The sequence below is a fragment of the Otolemur garnettii genome, unplaced genomic scaffold (genome assembly GCF_000181295.1).
Source record: "Otolemur garnettii isolate 467f Iridium unplaced genomic scaffold, OtoGar3 scaffold00006, whole genome shotgun sequence".
Classification (NCBI taxonomy): domain Eukaryota; kingdom Metazoa; phylum Chordata; class Mammalia; order Primates; family Galagidae; genus Otolemur; species Otolemur garnettii.
The window spans coordinates 41,595,518-41,613,580 of record NW_003852401.1 but is presented as its reverse complement, the minus strand read 5'-3'; the positions used below and the strand labels follow the sequence as shown (position 1 = coordinate 41,613,580).

General features: G+C 36.6%; 1 protein-coding gene and 1 non-coding gene across 2 annotated transcripts in view; both read left to right on the top strand.

Annotated features, from left to right (window-relative positions):
* KIF27 (kinesin family member 27) overlaps nt 1-16,838 on the top strand; it is a 97,920-nt gene extending 81,082 nt beyond the window's left edge. Inside the window, exons 13-17 of the mRNA XM_023509134.1 lie at nt 1,610-1,825; nt 8,503-8,709; nt 10,542-10,740; nt 13,221-13,385; nt 16,306-16,838. Of these exons, the coding sequence (XP_023364902.1) occupies nt 1,610-1,825; nt 8,503-8,709; nt 10,542-10,740; nt 13,221-13,385; nt 16,306-16,790 (1,272 nt within the window). The 3' untranslated portion in view covers nt 16,791-16,838. The remainder of the gene's footprint in view (nt 1-1,609; nt 1,826-8,502; nt 8,710-10,541; nt 10,741-13,220; nt 13,386-16,305) is intronic.
* LOC111722934 lies at nt 3,939-4,045 on the top strand. The gene has a single exon (XR_002771563.1). It is a non-coding gene; the product is annotated as a U6 spliceosomal RNA (small nuclear RNA).
* Nucleotides 16,839-18,063: the final 1,225 nt, after the last annotated feature.

The following is an 18,063-nucleotide window of genomic DNA, read 5'->3' as shown; positions in this document are numbered from 1 at the left end:
AAAAAAAAAAAAAAAAAAGAAAAAGAAAAATGTCCTGATAAGTTTGATCAAGTGATACAAAAAATACTGGTAAAACAAAAGACTAAGGAAAATAATACGGTACTGAAACTTGTAGTGAATAGAAGATTTTATACTAGATAGTTCAGCTTATGAATAATAATCACAAAGTCATAATATAAATGAATATTTATTTAACTAAAAAATTATAAAAGTTTAACTTATATTGGGAGAATTTAGGGAGAGGGGAAGTAAGAAGTATAAGAGTACTAAATCCTTATCTCCTATAATACACAGTCAATAGACAATATCTAAAATTGATAACATCCATTTAGAAAAATGGTGATAGGCCAGGCACGGTAGTTCACACTTGTAATCCTAGAACTCTGGGAGGCAGAGGCAGGAGGATTGCTTGAGCTTAGGAGTTCAAGACCAACGTGAGTAACAGCAAGACCCTGTTTCTTCAAAAATAGAAACATTAGCTAGGGATGGTGGTGTGCACTGTAATCCCAGCTACTTGGGGGGCTAAGGCAGGAAGATCGATCGCTTATGCCCAGGAATTTGAGATTTCAGTGAGCTATGTAACGCCACTGCACTTCCCTGGAGCAATAGTGAGACTGTGTCTCAAAAATCAGCAACAACAATAACAACAACAAAAAACCATAGACATAAACAGCAGAAGAAACAATTAAAAAGGTTGAAGGTAGCTGTTTCTGGGGAGCGAGACAGAGTGAAAATTTGGGAGGAGGGACTGCTTTTTAAACATTATAAACCTTATGATAGTGTACATATACAAAATTATAAACCTTATGGTGGTATATACGTGTAAATATTGTGATGAAAAAATATTTTACAAATTATCTTAAATTAGGCCATAATGAATCTCTATAAAGCTGGCCATATTTTCTGATCAGAATGAAATCAGAGGGAAAAAATTATATGTTTAAACCCACTAATCATTGTTTAAACAAACCACATCTCAACCCATAGGAAATTATGACATAATTCCATAATTATGACATAATTCCATAATTCCAATATAACAAGCCAAGAAAGAAAAGCTCAATTTAGAAAAGAATACAAAAGAAAAACACTACTTCTCAAAACCTAGCTAAGACAATTCTTAGTAGTAAACTCATAGTTTAAATCTATCTTTTTTTTTTTTAGAAAAGGCATTTAACTTAAGATTTTTGGAAAATGAACCTCCTCCCCTCCAAAAAAAATCCATGGGTGAAAACAATATAAAAGCTAAAAATAGGCTGGATGCCTGTAGCACAGAGGCCACATATACCAGGCCTGGCGGTTTTGAACCCAGGCCGGGCCTGCCAAACAGCAATGACAACTGTAACAAGAAAATAGCCAGGCATTTTGGCTGGCAGCTGTAGTCCTAGGTACTTGGGAGGCTGATGCAAGAGAATTGCTTAAGCCCAAGAGTTTGAGGTTGCTGTGAGGTGTGACACCACAGCACTCTACCAAGGGTGATATAATGAGACCCTGGCTCAAAAAAAAGCTAAAAATATATTCATTTAGTAATTTATTTTTTCCTAATTTACATGCAGTCTGGATTTCTAGTAATTGTTTTTGGGGCGTCTGGTGGGTTATGTCTTTTTAGGCCTTAAGCACAGACAGTTTGAGAATATCAACTCGCCTAAACTTGTTGGACCAAGAGTTGTCTGAAAAGAGCATGCAGCTCCAGGGAAGCACAGCTGAGGAGCAAATAAAGATTTCAGAACAAGTTCAAACCCTCCAGAAAGAAAAGGATCAGCTCCAGAGACGAAGAAACAGTGCAGATGAAAAACTTAAAAATGGTAGAGTGTTATCACCCGAAGTAAGTCAGTATTCTTTGGAACTAGAAGTTCTGTATGATGGATCACTTGAGTGATTTCCTCATCCTCTTTCACATAATCATAAAAATGATAAATCTGATAAACTTGGTTTCCTTGAGACTTTGTAAGAGATAGTGAACTCACTTGGCACCTGTTTGGCACCATAAACCATGTGTGATTAGAGACTGAGATGTCCTCACATAGTAGTCTATGGACACTATGGCCACTTCCTGGCACTACCAGGCATTAGAAAACTAATACATTCTTTGAGTATGGCCACCTTCTCAGCTGGAGTTTCTTACTTGAAATCATAGCATACAGAAGATGATTTCAGGGAGTCTTTTCTCAGTTCTTCTAAGGAGGGCACCTAACTTTTCTCTATACATACTTCTTAAGTAACGCTAGGTAACTCATTACATATAATAGACACCTAGGCTGTTAAGGGTTAATCCTTCCCATGGAAGCTTAGTTGAGAAAGGCTCAATGTTTGGGAGTATATTCCATACTTTGTCCAGCCAAACAGATGCACAAAATCCAAATCCCAGTAAAATACGTTTAGTTATGATTTTCATTTAGGAGAGGATAGGGCTCCTCTCACTTGTTTTTTTAAACTATGTAAAAGATGACTCATTTATTGGCTGGCATATTGCCTGAGACTTTGCCTTTTTCCAAAATTTTAATTCAGCTGGTAGTGGTACCTATACCTTACTTTGTCAGACAAAGATGAACTTTGGATCCTGAAATTTCTCTGCAAATATTTATTGTTCATGTCCTGTCATTATCAAAATGGGAAAATTGCTAAGAGAAGGTGAGTACCTGGGAATCACATACTTTCATGCATCTTGTATTTTAGATTGGAGCAAGTGAGAGGAAATTAAGGGGACTTTTTAAGAAATACGAGGAAGGATAGCATGAAATTAGATTTTTACTCCTTTGAATTGATAAAAGAAATAGAAGATTAACTTGATTTGGGGCTAAGTGTCAGCCAAAGGAATATTTTAAGCCCCTACTGGCCTTTTTTATAACTTAAGTCGGGTGGCTGCGTCGAGGATTGCAGAATGGGGCTGTTATCCCAAGGTATTGGATTGGAGCCCCAGGTTTGTAAATTTGAAGGTATGAGAGCCTAGGATTACAGCTAAAGTTAAGTATTTAAGGAATTTTGCCTGCCCAGTAGGCCCTACAGAAGAAATAAAAAAAGTAGAAAGTGTTATGCTTCTCTTGAGAAATTCATACTCTTTATCTGGGAAGAGAGAGAGAAATACAGTGTAAGAAAACTCTAAACCCTGAGCAACATAAAAAAGCAAGTTACAAATAACATACGTGTTATACTTATACTTCTTAAATTATTTATGCAAAGCAATGAATGCAGTGATTGATTGGGAGAAGATTCACCAAGGCTGCCTGAGTGGATTGGAATCTTGACCTGGATCATGAAAAACATGTTACATACTAGCAGATATACAGAAGAAGGCCATTTGGAGAGAAATCCTTAAATAAGGCACAGAGATGGGAATGAACAGATTACGTGTGCAGAAGGGTAGAGTTCTGTTACATTTAGGTTTCTATTTCATATGGAATTCTGTATCTAAAGATACTATTTTACAGACTTGTGAAAATATAGTACTATTCATAATACCTATTTAGCAACCACTCTTGATTGGTTTGAGAGATTACCAACCCTTCTACAATTGGAGGGTTCCATTGAGTCATGTGAGCTTCCATGCACCCTCTTTTTACATTACTGGTTCATTTTTAGGACAGCTCTGAAGCAGACTCTGCTCTCACCACTATTTTAAAGCCAAGATGAATGTTCCCAAATAAATCTGTCAATAGCAGATGATCAAGAACATGAGATTCTAATGTGACATAAGATAGCAATGAAATGTAGGTGGAATGGTTTGCTGTCTTGATGTCTATAAACTTTCTTAGGTTTATTCTCTCTTTCCATAGTAAATTAAAATAATTTTCTTGATTTGGGTACTTTATAGGAAGTGATAGAAGGATTTTCAATCACTACAGTAATAGAGTATTACTCAACAAATTACTATAGATAAATCACTTCATTTTTTTGTAGAATGAGAAACCAAAAAGAAAAAAAAAGAATACTTGAACTTTGTGCTTGCTTCAGCAGCACATATACTAAAATTGGAATGATACAGAGAAGATTAGCATGGCCCCTGCACAAGGATGGCATGCAAATTCATGAAGCGTTCCATATTTAAAAAAAAAATACTTGAACTTTGGCTTTCTAGTAATAAAGAGTATTTGCTTAGTAAGTGGGGTATAGGAAGAACTATTATGTTTAATACTTTATTTTATTATTTTTTTTTTTGGCCGGGGCTGGGTTTGAACCTGCCACCTCTGGCATATGGGGCCAGCGCCCTACCCTTTTGAGCCACAGGCACCACCCTATTTTATTTTATTTTATTTTTTTTGAGACAGAACCTCAAGCTGTCCCACTGAGTAGGGTGCCGTGGCATCACAGCTCACAGCAGCCTCCAACTCCTGGGCTCAAGCGAGTCTCCTGCCTCTGCCTCCCAAGTAGCTGGGACCACAGGTGCCCGCCACAACACCCGGCTATTTTTTGGTTGCAGCCATTATTGTTGTTTGGCGGGTCCAGGCTGGATTCAAACCCACCACCTTAGGTGTATGTGGCTGGCGCCTTAGCCGCTTGAGCCACAGGCGCCGAGCCTGACTAAATATTTCATATAATTTATAGAGAAATATACATACTCATATATGAAGTGCTTGCTCAAGTTGTTGTTTTTTACTGATAGGAATTTGTGATCAGAAATGTGTGGGCTTTAGGTCCATCAGTGCCTTAGGTCCTTGCTACAGTGTGGTCTCTGGACCAACAGCAACAGCATCACCTGGAAGCTTGGTAGAAAGGCAGATCCTCAGGGCCCCTCCAGACCTGCCAAATCAGAATCTGCCAAATGAGAATTTCGACAAGCTCCTAGGTTCACACTGAAGTCTGAAAAGTGGCACTCTGTCAAAAAGCATAATCAACTCTTTTTTTTAATGTTTATAGAAGCTTTATTCATAATAACCCCAAACTGAAAACAGTCCAAGTGTTCTTTAATAAGACAACACACTACTGTCATATGTTCTTACAATGAAACATTTCCAAACAGCAAACAGGACTAAATTACTGATACAAGCAACAACATGGATGCATCTCAAAAATGTTATGCCAGAGTGAAAGAAGCTTTACACAAAAGAATATATATAGCATTATTCTATTTCTGTGAAGCCCCAAAGTAGGTAAAACATGCTAAGAGTTTGACTACTTTATTTATTTATTTTTTATTAAATCATAGCTGTGTTATGGCAAATTTTCATCCCTGAAACATCTCCCATTCTCACTTGTCAAACTATACCTACTGTTAGGTTAGAGGAAACCACAAATGTTTACAGGTAGTCCTTGAGTTACAAACAAGATAGGTTCTGTAGATTCGTTCTTAATTAGAATTTGTATGTAAGTTGGAACGGATACACTTACCTATTATCTGTGATAGTCTCCATAAGTGCAAGTTGTATGTCAGGATAGGTTCTGCAGGTTTGTGCTTAAGTTGAATTTGTATATAAATTGGAACAGGTACATTTACTTGTTACCTGTTCGTAACAATCTCTGTTCCTAAGTATGAGTTGTATATCAGTTGGGTATTTGTAACTCGAGGACTGTCTGTATGTGCTACAGCCTCACTGGAATAAACTATCTTCAGTGTTCTACACTCACACTACCTTATATCATGTTGGTACTTCCTTAATCTAGATCCAACACTATAGAAACTGAATTTATGCTAAATTGTTCTCAGCCACATGTAAAGGCAAACTTTTCACATTTGTTTTTGGTAAAATAGTATAATCACACTATGAGTTCAAAAGTTAAATAGTTAAGTCCTCAGATATGAATTTAAGTAAAACAACATATGGCAGGTCCCCCAATATCATTTTTTTCCTTCATCATTGTTTTTTTATAACATTGATGAGAAAGAAAAAAATACATCGTTTCACTTAAAATTCCATTTTCCAAGAACCTATTGATGACTTTAAGTGAGGACTTACTGTATACTGTATATTCTTTGGATTTACTTTTTAAAAACAAAACCAGGATCTTGTTCTTTTGCTCATCCTGGAGTGCAGGTGTGTGATCTTAGCTTACTATAGCCTTGAACTCATGTACTCAAGTTATCCTTTGGCCTTAGCCTCCTGGGTAGCTGGGACTATAGACACATGTTACAATGTCTGGCTAATTTTAAAATTTTTTTGATAAGAGATAGAGTCTCTCACTATGTTGCTCAGGTTGGTCTTGAACCCTCAAGCAATCCTCTCTCTTTGGTCTCCCAAAGTGCTGGGATTACAGGGTATGAGCCACTGCACCTGGCTAGGTAATTCTTTTTTTTTTTTTTTGAGATAGTCTCACCTTGTCACCGTTGGTAGAGTGCTATGGCATCACAGCTCACAGCAACCTCCAACTCCTGGGCTTGGGTGATTCTCTTGTCTCAGCCTCCCAAGTAGCTAGGACCACAGATGCCCACCACAATGCCTGGCTATTTTTTGTTGCAGTTTGGCCAGGGCTGGGTTTGAACCCTCCACCCTCGGTATATGGGGCCAACACCCTACTCACTGAGCCACAGGCACCACCCTCTTTTTTTTGTTTTTTTCCTAGATAATTCAGTTTCTTTTGTGGCTCCTCTTATTCATTCTCCTTAGTAGATGTAAGTTGACCCTCCAGGGACTGTAACAAACTGGTCAACATACGGAGGTGGTCAACATAAGGAACAAGGCCTACTGTACTGATACATACATGTAGTGCATGTCTGGTCTGTGAAAATTAGGTCAACTTCAGAAGGTGGTCAGTGTAGGGAGGTGGTCCACTACAAAGGTTCTACTGTACCTTTCAGTATTTAAGAATATTTTTCCTGGCTTGGCGCCTGTAGCTCAGTGGCTAGGGAGCCAGCCACATACACTGGAGCTGGTGGGTTCAAATGCAGCCGGGCCTGCCTAACAACAATGACAACTACAACAAAAAAATAGTCGGGCGTTGTGGTGGGCGCCTGTAGTCCCAGGTACTTGGGAGGCTGAGACAAGAGAATAGCTTAAGCCCAAGAGTTTGAGGTTGCTGTGAGTTGTGACGCTACGGCACTCTACCAAGGGCGACAAAGTAAGACTCTGTCTCAAAAAAAAAAAAAAAAATTTTTTTTTTCTTTAAGAAGATGAATATTATTTTATTCCTTTGGAGCAGTTATGAAATCATCAAATTTCTGATGGTTAGTCATTGTATAGAGAAATAGAATGGCTGTTGGACATTTTTTCCTAAAATGACTCAGAAGATTTTATAAAATGATTTTTTCAATGAGTATTATTCAATCATCCACTGGCTGGAATAGGTTCCAGAAGTCACTCCGTCCATTTTAGAGGTATATCAGAAATATTCATATTCTCTTCTCCTTTGGTATGTTAGGGGGAGGAGTGGAAAGAAATAACTTGGGTCATTTAACCACAGACACATGAAAATATTTTTTTCTCCTCTTCCTTCCTTAACTCATTCAACAGATACTTACTGAGTTTAAACTATGTGATAGGTACTATGCTAGGCAATAAGGCACTGAGAATATGAGGATGAACAAAACAATCTGCCCTCAAGGGGCTTAAAGTTTACATGACTTTCACAACAGGTATAAGTGTACAGAAACAGATATCCAATCTGAAATAATTTCTTACCAGAGATTTGGATCTCCAAAATAACGTGTATTTGGATAGTTCAAAGAACTGGTGGCCAAGCATGGTGGAGTGGTCTTCTTGAGTCTCACTTGAACTGAGGAAGGACTGCTTGAGCCCAGGAGCTTGAGTCCAGCCTAGGCAATGTAGTAAGACCTTGACTCTTAATAAAAAGAACGGAGTAAGAAAAAGAACTGGTAGGTTTTCTATATGACAGAGATTTATCAGATTTTTTTTTCCTACAGAGGAATTCTCTGATATATGAAAAAAAGTTATACTGCTACTATTTTTAATAGCTGTATTTTCCCTTTTATATATAATATTGCAGAAGAACCTTAGGAAATGTTTCACATCCTTAAGTCCTCATTACTTTCATATCCTATACTGTGTTTTTCTCCTCAGAGACTCTCCTCTGATTTTTATTTTTAATTCTTAATAACTTATTCTAAATGAATCTCTTCTTTCCTTCCTAGCAATGTATTGTTCGAACAGTTGAAAGGATAGCAGGGGATCCCTAGGTCTCACTAGTGGAAATGCTGACATACAACATGCACTCTGGAAGGAGATAAATGACAACACTACTAATCCTGTGGGCTGAATCTTTGTTCAAGTGTAGTCATTGGATTAGGTGATTAGTGTTTGTTGTATGATCTTGGAACATTTCAGAACTCTCCTAAACTATTGCCTATTCCTTTTTATTATACAAGGTATATTGTGAGGACTCAATGATTATTTGAGGAGTTTTTTGTGTGTGTGTATGTGTGTGTGTATATATATATATACATGTACACACAGGGCACTGTATAGCAAGCACTTAAACATATTTAATTAAAATGTAGAGAAAGAGCAACAATGTCTATTAGACTCAAATAGTTTAGTAGGATTCAGGTATATGACAAAATCCAAGTTATATTATTTCATTTAAAATGAGTGGTTTCTACTGTATTACATCTAGGAAGAACATGTTCTTTTACAACTTGAAGAAGGGATTGACGCTTTGGAAGCTGCCATTGAATACAAGAATGAAAGTATCCAGAGTCGCCAGAACGCAATTAGAACATCATTCCAAAACCTCTCTCACAGTGAAGCAAATATCCTGGAAAAGCTAACTTGCCTGAGTCCTGTTGAGATTAGAGCTCTTCTGTTCAGATATTTTAATAAGGTTTGTTCTTGAGGGACAGAATATTTTTCTTATAAAGGGGAGTCAAGATGCTTATGTATCCATGTTTACTTTGCATTTTGAAAGAAATTGAAAAGCTCAAAGATTTGATGGTGCAGCTACAAATTTAAGCATGATTTCTACCTTTATAGTACTGAATGTTGTCATCTGAAAGCTTTGTGATTATCCAAATAGACAACTCTAACTTTGTGAGCTTCTTAATATTCTAGGGCCTTTCAATAAAAAGCCTTTTTGAAATAGTTTTAAAAACTAAAAAATTTAAGTTATAGTCCTTGCTCATTATTTCTCAGATGTTTTTTAGATTTGGATATTTCTACGTAACATTCTTTAAAAATCAAGGCCCTTCAGGTTGGATTCCCCTTCCTTCAGTGCTGTAGGGGAATGGAACCTGTACTTTCTCACTGTGTGAGTTGAAATGGAGTTGAAGCGGTGTATCAGTGATAAAGATACTAATGGGTTTTATTAAGTTGCATGTGCTTGAATCAGTTAAAATATTTGTTTTTATACAAATTTGACCATTTATTGATCCAGAGATGTTTCTTAACATCAAGAACTATATCTTTTCTCTAACGTCTTTTCCCACTTAAGAATTATGAAGTATTAGACAACTAGGTAACTCTTTTCTCTGAAAAGTGTATTCAATTTGTGGGAATAAACAATGAAGGAAAAATAAATACTGAAATTTTAAAATAAAGTTCTAATTCTGTGAAATAAAGATGAAAAATGAAATGAAAACATTTCATTATATATGCAGTTTCCTCTTAGATAATCGCTGTCAGTAGTAAGCTACTATTATTGATGAGAGTACATCCTATCACTTTGTGTTTGGAGGGCAGAAAAATACAGTATTTTCCTAAGCTCTGATTTAGGTAACGCTTTTATGGTGGTCTTAGACAAGAATTCTTAACCCAAGGCACCTCTGCCAAGGTCAGTGGATTTTCTGATCCTGGGAACCCTTTGTATTAATGAGTATGCTTCTGGAGAGAAAGTTATTAGATCATTAATAAGTTGTGTGACACAGAAACTGTCTGATGTATTTTTACTTCATATAAGCAGAGAAGAACCTGGGAGACAAAATGTGTCCCCTGGAAGTGAACTCTATACTTACAGTTTAAAAAATTCTGTCACTTACCCATTTTGAAGTAAAAACTGAGAAATATCTTATCTAGATTGTTATACAACAGTCTTTAGCATCTCGGTATCCACTTAGTTTAGAGAAAAAGAGTTAGAGAATTTTAAAATGTAAACTTCAGAGATCATATTTAAGAAATTATGGAAGGGTGATTATTGGAACATTATATTAAAAATAAAAGTGTTGGCTCAGCACCTGTAGCTCAGTGGCTAGGGAGCTGGCCACATACACCGGAGCTGGTGGGTTGAACCGGCCTGGGCCTGCTAACCAACAATGACAATCGCAACAACAACAAAAAAATAGCTGGGTGTTGTGGCAGGTGCCTGTAGTCCCTGCTAATTGGGAGGCTGAGGCAAGAGAATCGCTTAAGCCCAAGAGTTTGAGGTTCCTGTGAGCTGTGACACCATGGCATTTTACCAAGGGTGACACATTGAGACTCTGTCTCAAAAAAAAAAAAAAAAAGTTACTAATTCAGAATCCCCCCAAATTTAAAAGGCTGCTAGGTTATTTGTGGATGTTTTACCAAGCTTTTACCTAAGTTCCCAGTACCTTGGCAAGATAAGAATCCCTTGTATTATGGAGGTTGATCAAGTTCATCTTTATGTAGCCTAAGAGAAGTAGATAAAGCTATCATATTAGGCTGTCTCAGACATACTTAAAAGGTCAAAAATGTATTTTCTAGGTGGTTAATTTGCGAGAAGCTGACCGGAAACAACAGTTACATAATGAAGAAATGAAAATGAAGGTTCTGGAACGGGATAATATGGTTCATGAGTTGGAATCTGCACTGGACCATGTGAAATTGCAGTGTGACCGGAGACTAACCCTCCAGCAAAAGGAACATGAGCAAAAGATGCAGTTGCTGTTGCATCACTTCAAAGGTAACTGACCCTCTTTGTCAGTTACGAAAAGGTGAAGTATAGGTGAGGAAGGAAGATATGACGGAATTTGGTCACTTAAAATCCCAACATGTTTAAATAGTTACTATTGATACACGTTTGGGGGCTTTGCATGTTTGGGTTACCACATTTTGGAACAGTTGACTTTGTTGTAGGCCAGGCTATTCATGCGTGAAATGTCATCCCTTCTGCCTGCCTCCAGCACACTCATAAGAACTGCCACAACACTGTTAGTTTTTTATCAGTCTGGTTTTTATATAGAAATGTGGGATTACTTCTGGCTTTTTGAAAAATTTTTCTATTTCTAAGAGATATAATGCTATGACATTTAAGTTATTTTTCATTCACAAAAATAAAGTGATAGGCTCTGTCATATTCCTAGTTCTATTTCTTCCTATAATTGTCAGTTGAGAAGGTTATATTTTAGGTCAAAATTAGTCTATAATTAATGGACACCTACCGTTATCAGCAAGCAATAGTTGAACCATCAACTCCCATGTAGAGCAATTGGGCCAGTGTTACCTGGGCATATGGCCTTATACAAATAGCTGATATGGGAACTAAATCACTGCCTGGTGATACTGTTCCTGTTGGAATCCAGGTTGCTTTAGTCTTGATTCTCATGAATCCATAGCTGAAAATGTGTCAAAAGGGTCTGGAAGAAGAAACCAAGTAGAAAATTGGAAAATATATGAATTTGAGTGCTGAGGCAATTGTCTCTAAGTTAGTTCTGTAACCAACTGACTGCCTAATGATAGGATTTCCTTGATATCATATTGCAATTAAACATGCTCTTCTTACCTCAGTTCTGTCTCAAGTCTCTAAACATGACATTTTAATAGTATTTTCATGTTTTTTAAAAGTAACTGGAATTATACCACAAAAGCTCATACTATAGCCAAATCAAAACATTTTTAAAAAAAAAAATCACTGATTTCTTTAAAGAAAATCACTGATTTCTTTAAAGCTGTACAAGTTTTTTTTTTTTTTTTTTTTGAAACAGAGCCTTAAGCTGTCACCCTGGGTAGAATGCTGTGGCATCACAGCTCACAGCAACCTCAAATTCCTGGGTTTAAGCGATTCTCTTGCCTCAGCCTCCCAGCCACAATGCCTGGTTATTTTTTGGTTGTAATTGTCATAGTTGACTTGGCAGGCCTGGGCTGGATTCCAACCTGCCAGCTCTGGTGTATGTCGCTGGAGCCTTAGCCTCTTGAGCTACAGGCACTGAGCCTGTACAAGTTTTCATCACAAAGTTGTAACTAAAATGGTAAAAACTTATGAATTTCAGCACAATATGAGACATAAAATTAAATTATATGTTAATTAATTTATGTATTTTATGGGAATTCTTACTTATAGCATTAACTTAAAAACAAGATGAGGGTAATTTAAAATAGACAGATATATTTAAATGAAATTACAAAACAGCCAATTATAACAAAAGAAAATTACAAACCAGTAGGAACATTTTAGAAATAAGCCACCATGAGAAAATAGGCCTGAAAGTATATTTTCTGAAGGAACAGTAACACTGTATTTTACTGATTCTAGAGCATAACCCAATGTGGATAGTGTTAGGCACTCTTAACTATTAATTAGAAGCTTAAGTTGTTGTGGTATAAACTAGAACTTATAATGGCTGTTTTCCCACTTCTTTGTCTGTGATGTTTTCCTTGCAATTTAGTATTTATAGCCTTTTAAAACAGGTTTTTGTTTTTGTGGGGTCTTTTGCTATATATTTCTTGGACCTATAAGCCCCAGGCTTTTGACTTCTCATATAACCATAGTTCCTGACATAAACCTTAAATAAAACACAAATGCAGCTGATGGATAGAGTTCCAAATATGTGAAATTTTTGTAGAAAACACATTTTGCTATATTAAGGATAAGTAGTCTAGTTGGTAGCTATTATAGAAAAAAGAAAATGCTTATGAAGGCTGGATGTGGAGGCTTATATCTGTAATCCTAGCACAGCACTTTCGGAGGCTGAGGTTAGAGGACTACATGAGTTTGAGACCAGCCTAAGCAACATAGTGAGACCCCTCTCTCCAAAAACTTTTTTAAAAATTAGCCAGGCATTGTGGTATGCACTTAATAGGCCCAGCTATAGGATCTCTTGAGCCCAGGAGATTGAGGTTGCAGTGAGCTATGATGATGCCACTGCATTTTAGCTCAGGCAACCAAGAACCCTGTCTCAAAAAAAGAAAAAAAAAAAAAGGAATGCTTATGAATCATAAAACTGTGGTGATTAAAGTTAAGGTGGAGAAGGTAACTAAGGGTTCAGTCTTTGAAAAATTTTATAGGCAGAAGAATCCAAATTATAGCTGAAAACAAATCCATTTAGGTGATCAATATATGTAACATATTTCTGATCTTTTTAATACATTCTGGGGATTATGTTAAAACACAGTTTGAATCATTTATTTAAAACTGATTTTAAATAGTAAACTTCTGTTTTATAGAGCAAGATGGAGAAGGCATTGTGGAAACTTTAAAAACATATGAATATAAAATCCAGCAGTTGGAAAAAGATCTTTATTTCTATAAGAAAACCAGCAGACATCTTAAGAAGAAACTCAAGGAACTTGTAGGGGAAGCAGTTCGGAAGCAACTAGCACCATCAGAACGTAAGATTTTTTAGTGTTATTTGCTATTTCTCTAGCATTTAGTAAAGTCATGACAGATGTGTATAGAGGTATTTAGAATGAAACATTCAACTCCTGTTTGTCTCTGTGGAGTTGTCTAAGACAGAACCATATGATAAGTGAACAAATGAATGAGCAAATTTATACATGTGAAGGAAACAATCAGTTATTGATTACTGGCCACATGCCAGGGGCTTTTTATAGTCCTTAGTCATTTAATTCTTAACCTGATAATCTAAGATAGCTGTTGTTTTCCTATTTCATATTAAATTAAGCCTTCGATTATTACAAAAGAGATATGTATTAAATAATAATAAAAATAACAGTAAAAGTATACATTTGTGATCGTTAAACCTGGGAGTTTGAGGCTGTAGTGAGCTATGATGAGAACACTGCACTCCAGCCTGGGTGACAGAGCGAGACTCTATTTCAAAATAAATAAACAAGTGGAAGAGTGAATAAAAATTAAAATAGTATACAGTCATTATAGAACATTCTGAAGATGCAGGAAATGTCACGCATATTCCTACCCACATTACAGGATAATTCTTTTCATATTTTCCCCATGCTTTAAAAAAATAAAATTAAAGTCATGTTGGGGATGTAGTTTATGCTATATTCTACTTTACAATACTACATATACCATATTCTTAAGTTCTATAAAGTATCTTATATGCTTAATAATCAATACCTTAGTTAATATATAATTGTCTTCATCTTCAATTCTCTGAGTTTTGATAATAGCCTTTTCATTGTCTGCCCACCATATTTTAAATATATTTTTGGTATTTTCAAATAGCAGAAAAATTAAACATTTGACTAAAATGTCTTAGTCCACATGGTGGACACACCTCTATTATAGTGTATATATCTGTTTTCTAACATTTTTATGAATATGCAGTCTCTCCACTTTTATTTAAAACTATCCTAACAATTTAAATTATTGTAAAACTATATGTATGAAGATCTGGGTTAGAATCCCAACTTCTTTTACTCATATGATCATGAGCAAATTAATCTGTCCCTAGATTTTTCCTTTAATTATAAAATTCTGGAAGAGGGGAAACTTCCTATTGTGAAGAATCCAAGGGGTTCATTGTGATAATGAACCCATCTCTGCTTTTTCACACATTATATTTACAAAATAGAGGCCTTGCTCACTGCCCCAGACACTGTGACCTGGGATATAGGATTTTTTTTTCTTTCATGTCAGATGGGTAAATGTGCTGACTTTGTTTTTGTTTTTTTTAAGAGTCTCACTGTCACCCTCATTAGAGTGCTGTGCCATCACAGCTCACAGCAACCTCAAACTCTTGGGCTTAAATGATTCTCTTGCCTCAGCCTCCCAAGTAGCTGGGACTGCAGGTGCCTGCCACAACACCTGCCTGCTTTTCTGTTGCAGTTGTCATTGCTTACCTGGCCAGGGCTAGGTTCGAACCCACTAGCCTCGGTATGCGTGGTTGGCACCTTAACCACCATGCTACAGGCGCTGAGCCGCTCAGGATTTTTTTTTTTTTTTGAGATGGAGCCTCAAGCTATCCCCCTGGGTAGAGTGCCATGGCATCACGCTCACAGAAACCTCCAACTCCTGGGCTCAAGCGAGTCTCCTGCCTCAGCCTCCCAAGTAGCTGGGAGTCTCGGCAGTTGCTGGGACCACAGGCCATTTTTTGGTTGCAGCCATCATTGTTGTTTGGCGGGCCTGGGCTGGGGATTCGAACCCGCCACCTTAGGTGTATGTGGCTGGCGCCTTAGCTGCTTGAGCCACAGGCGCCGAGCCGTCGCTCAGGATTTTTAAAAGCTTCCCAATGACTCTAATGTACAAAAAAATTTGGGAGCCCCTGCCTGTAGTCAGCTTAGTATCTGCTTTAGTTCCACATAAGGATTTGTCATTTGCTAGTTTAGGTTGTTTCTTTTGACAGAATTTTAAAAACTAGAAAGTCAGTTATGTTTTAAACCAAGGGTTACAAATTAGAATGCCTGAAGGAACTGAGGAAGCCAAAGGGTGTGATGTAGACATTCATCTAAACTGGCAGTGGCAACCTTACTTCAGTTGCGGTAGCTATTAAGAAATCATTAGCTTTTCTAACCTCTCTAGAAAAGCTGGAAATCTGTATTTTTATATGAAACTTCCCAATTTTTAAATTTTGAGTGAAGAATTAAGAGCATTACAAGCTGAGTAAAACATGTCTGTGAGATAGATTTGGCTTGGGATTTGCTAATGTGCATCCTCTGCTTTTAAACTTTGCTTTTGCAATGAAAAGTATGTTAATCATGTATCAACATATGTTAAGGATGACATTTTTCATCATATTCGGTTTAGTACCTATACCGTAAGCAAGTTTTTGTGTTCGATTTTGGATATTTGAGTTGAAGGGATATTCTGTCATGTTCATTCTGTTGGTGGAGGTTGTGGCACAAACGCCAGAGGATATTCAGACAGCAGAACCCTCCTATCACGCTAGGAGTGCCAACCAGAACCAGATTTCACACATATAATGCCAAGTCCCAGAGGTTTCCCTGGAGCTACGGGGGAGAGCTAATATTATCCAGTGCTGCTTCACTTGACCTGGATTTGGAATTCACTAGTGGCAAGCTCAAGAAAGGGCAGGCATGGAAAGGCAACAGAGAGGCCCAAAGCACTCCTGTGTTTCTAGGGAGCATCAAAATCACTAGAAGACTATTTCTCAACTTTGTTCCATAAATTAAAGTTCTGAATTAGCAAGATAGCTATAAGAAAATTAGAATTATTCATATTCATATATCTGTTCATCTGAAAGAATTTAATAAAAATTTGGAAAACATGTATATATATATCAAATGATAATAACGTAGCTATGTTAGGTATTAGAATTGAAATGCCTGGAAATAATTTCTAATATCTTGGTTTGGGAATTATTTTTAGATCATGATGCTAGAAGTGGAGTCCTAAACCCAGAAGAAGCAGGCATGCTTTCAGAAGACTTAAAATGGGCATCCAGAACTGAAAGTCTGAAATTAATTGGAAAAGAAATAGAAATGGACAGTTCGGCAAGCAGTTTAAGAACACAACCAAATCATCAGAAGCTTGGGGAAGAAGTCACAGAATTGCCTCCCATTTATAGCTCTTTAGCACCCCCCAGTGGGCATTTGTTAAGCAATGAAGATAAAACAGAAACAGATGAAAATCGGTTTACAAAATCTTACTGTGGACCATCATCCCAAATTCAACCTGTGGAAAATGTGGGACAACTTCATGGTGTTACACCTGTAAAATTGTGTCGTAAAGAATTACGTCAAATTTCTGCCTTGGAGGTATCATTACGACGTTCCAGTCTTGGAGTTGGGGTTGGATCAATGACTGCTGACTCCATTGAAGTATCTAGGAAACCAAGTGACTTAAAAACTTAAACATTTAACAACAGAGGTTTTAATTTAGTAGATATGTAAAAAGATTCCTTTTTCTAATCCTTTTTAACTTTCGATTAAAGTTGAAACTCACTATCTCTTCCCTCAGGATAAAGAAGGGGAGGAAGGATTCTCCAATCCTTTTATATACTAGAGTTGTATATATCTTCCATAGTATATTTGGGGAGTTTTAATTTATATTTATATAATCAAACAAACATGTTTTCTAATATTTGATATTTCCACTTATAAATACGCTTAAAATTTTTCCCAAGCATAACTGAAGAACAAAACTAACAGACTAAAATATCCATCAAGTGTATATTATTATATAATGTAAAAGTATATTATAAGTATATTGCTGTTCTTAAATACAACTATACTGTTATTTTAAAAATATCCAGCTAAACATTGCTTGGGTCAGAGGGAGTGTCATCTGTTGCATATGTTTTGGCACAGCTGAATTGTGCCAAAATGCAGTCTGTGGGCTAAGACAACCCGTCACGTTTATGGATTGAGGTTAATTTACAGACCTCAGATCCCACAGAAGTTGGGTAGTGAGTCTTGACTTTTTAAGACTGCTCTGCTCTGTTTTTGGAATTGTTTTTTACTTATAATGTTATGTTATTGGTTTGTTAATACCACAGAATATAAGTTTTCATCTCTCTGCCCTGTGCATGCACTGTTATCTCTCATTATGCTACTAAAATTGGAAGAATGGATGCAATTCCATGGAACAGGGAAGCAAGAGAATAACACTAATGCATTGTAACATTTCAAGGAAAAGAATTCTGGTTCTTTTCAGGATACTGTGACATATCTGGTCACATGGAGTATATCTATAAAGTCTGAAGTCTGGCCAAAGGGTCTTTAGCTAATAATCTGATGGCTCTTAAGTCTGAGATTTTTTTTTTCTACAAGCTGCTTAGTCAGATTTTGCAAACAGGCAAGCCAAACTGCACTGGGTCTATAAATATATAAATGAAATTTTTGCTAAAATTTTTTTTTTGGTAGAAATCTTATTGTCTGATATACAATTTAGTTAGTAATTAAGAACCAAATAGTCTTCCCACCAAATAATAGTTTGTGCTTTTTCACAATATTTTTTAATCATAGGAAAACACCCCATCATAGTGCCCTGGGGTATTATTTTGTTACTTATATTGTTATTTGTGTCACTTTTCTAAACTTTCACTGGTAAATGAAAGTTGAGTTTCTTAAACTAAGTAATGTTTAGGTGAGGGCAGTAGCAAAATCACCCTGACTTATCGATGCA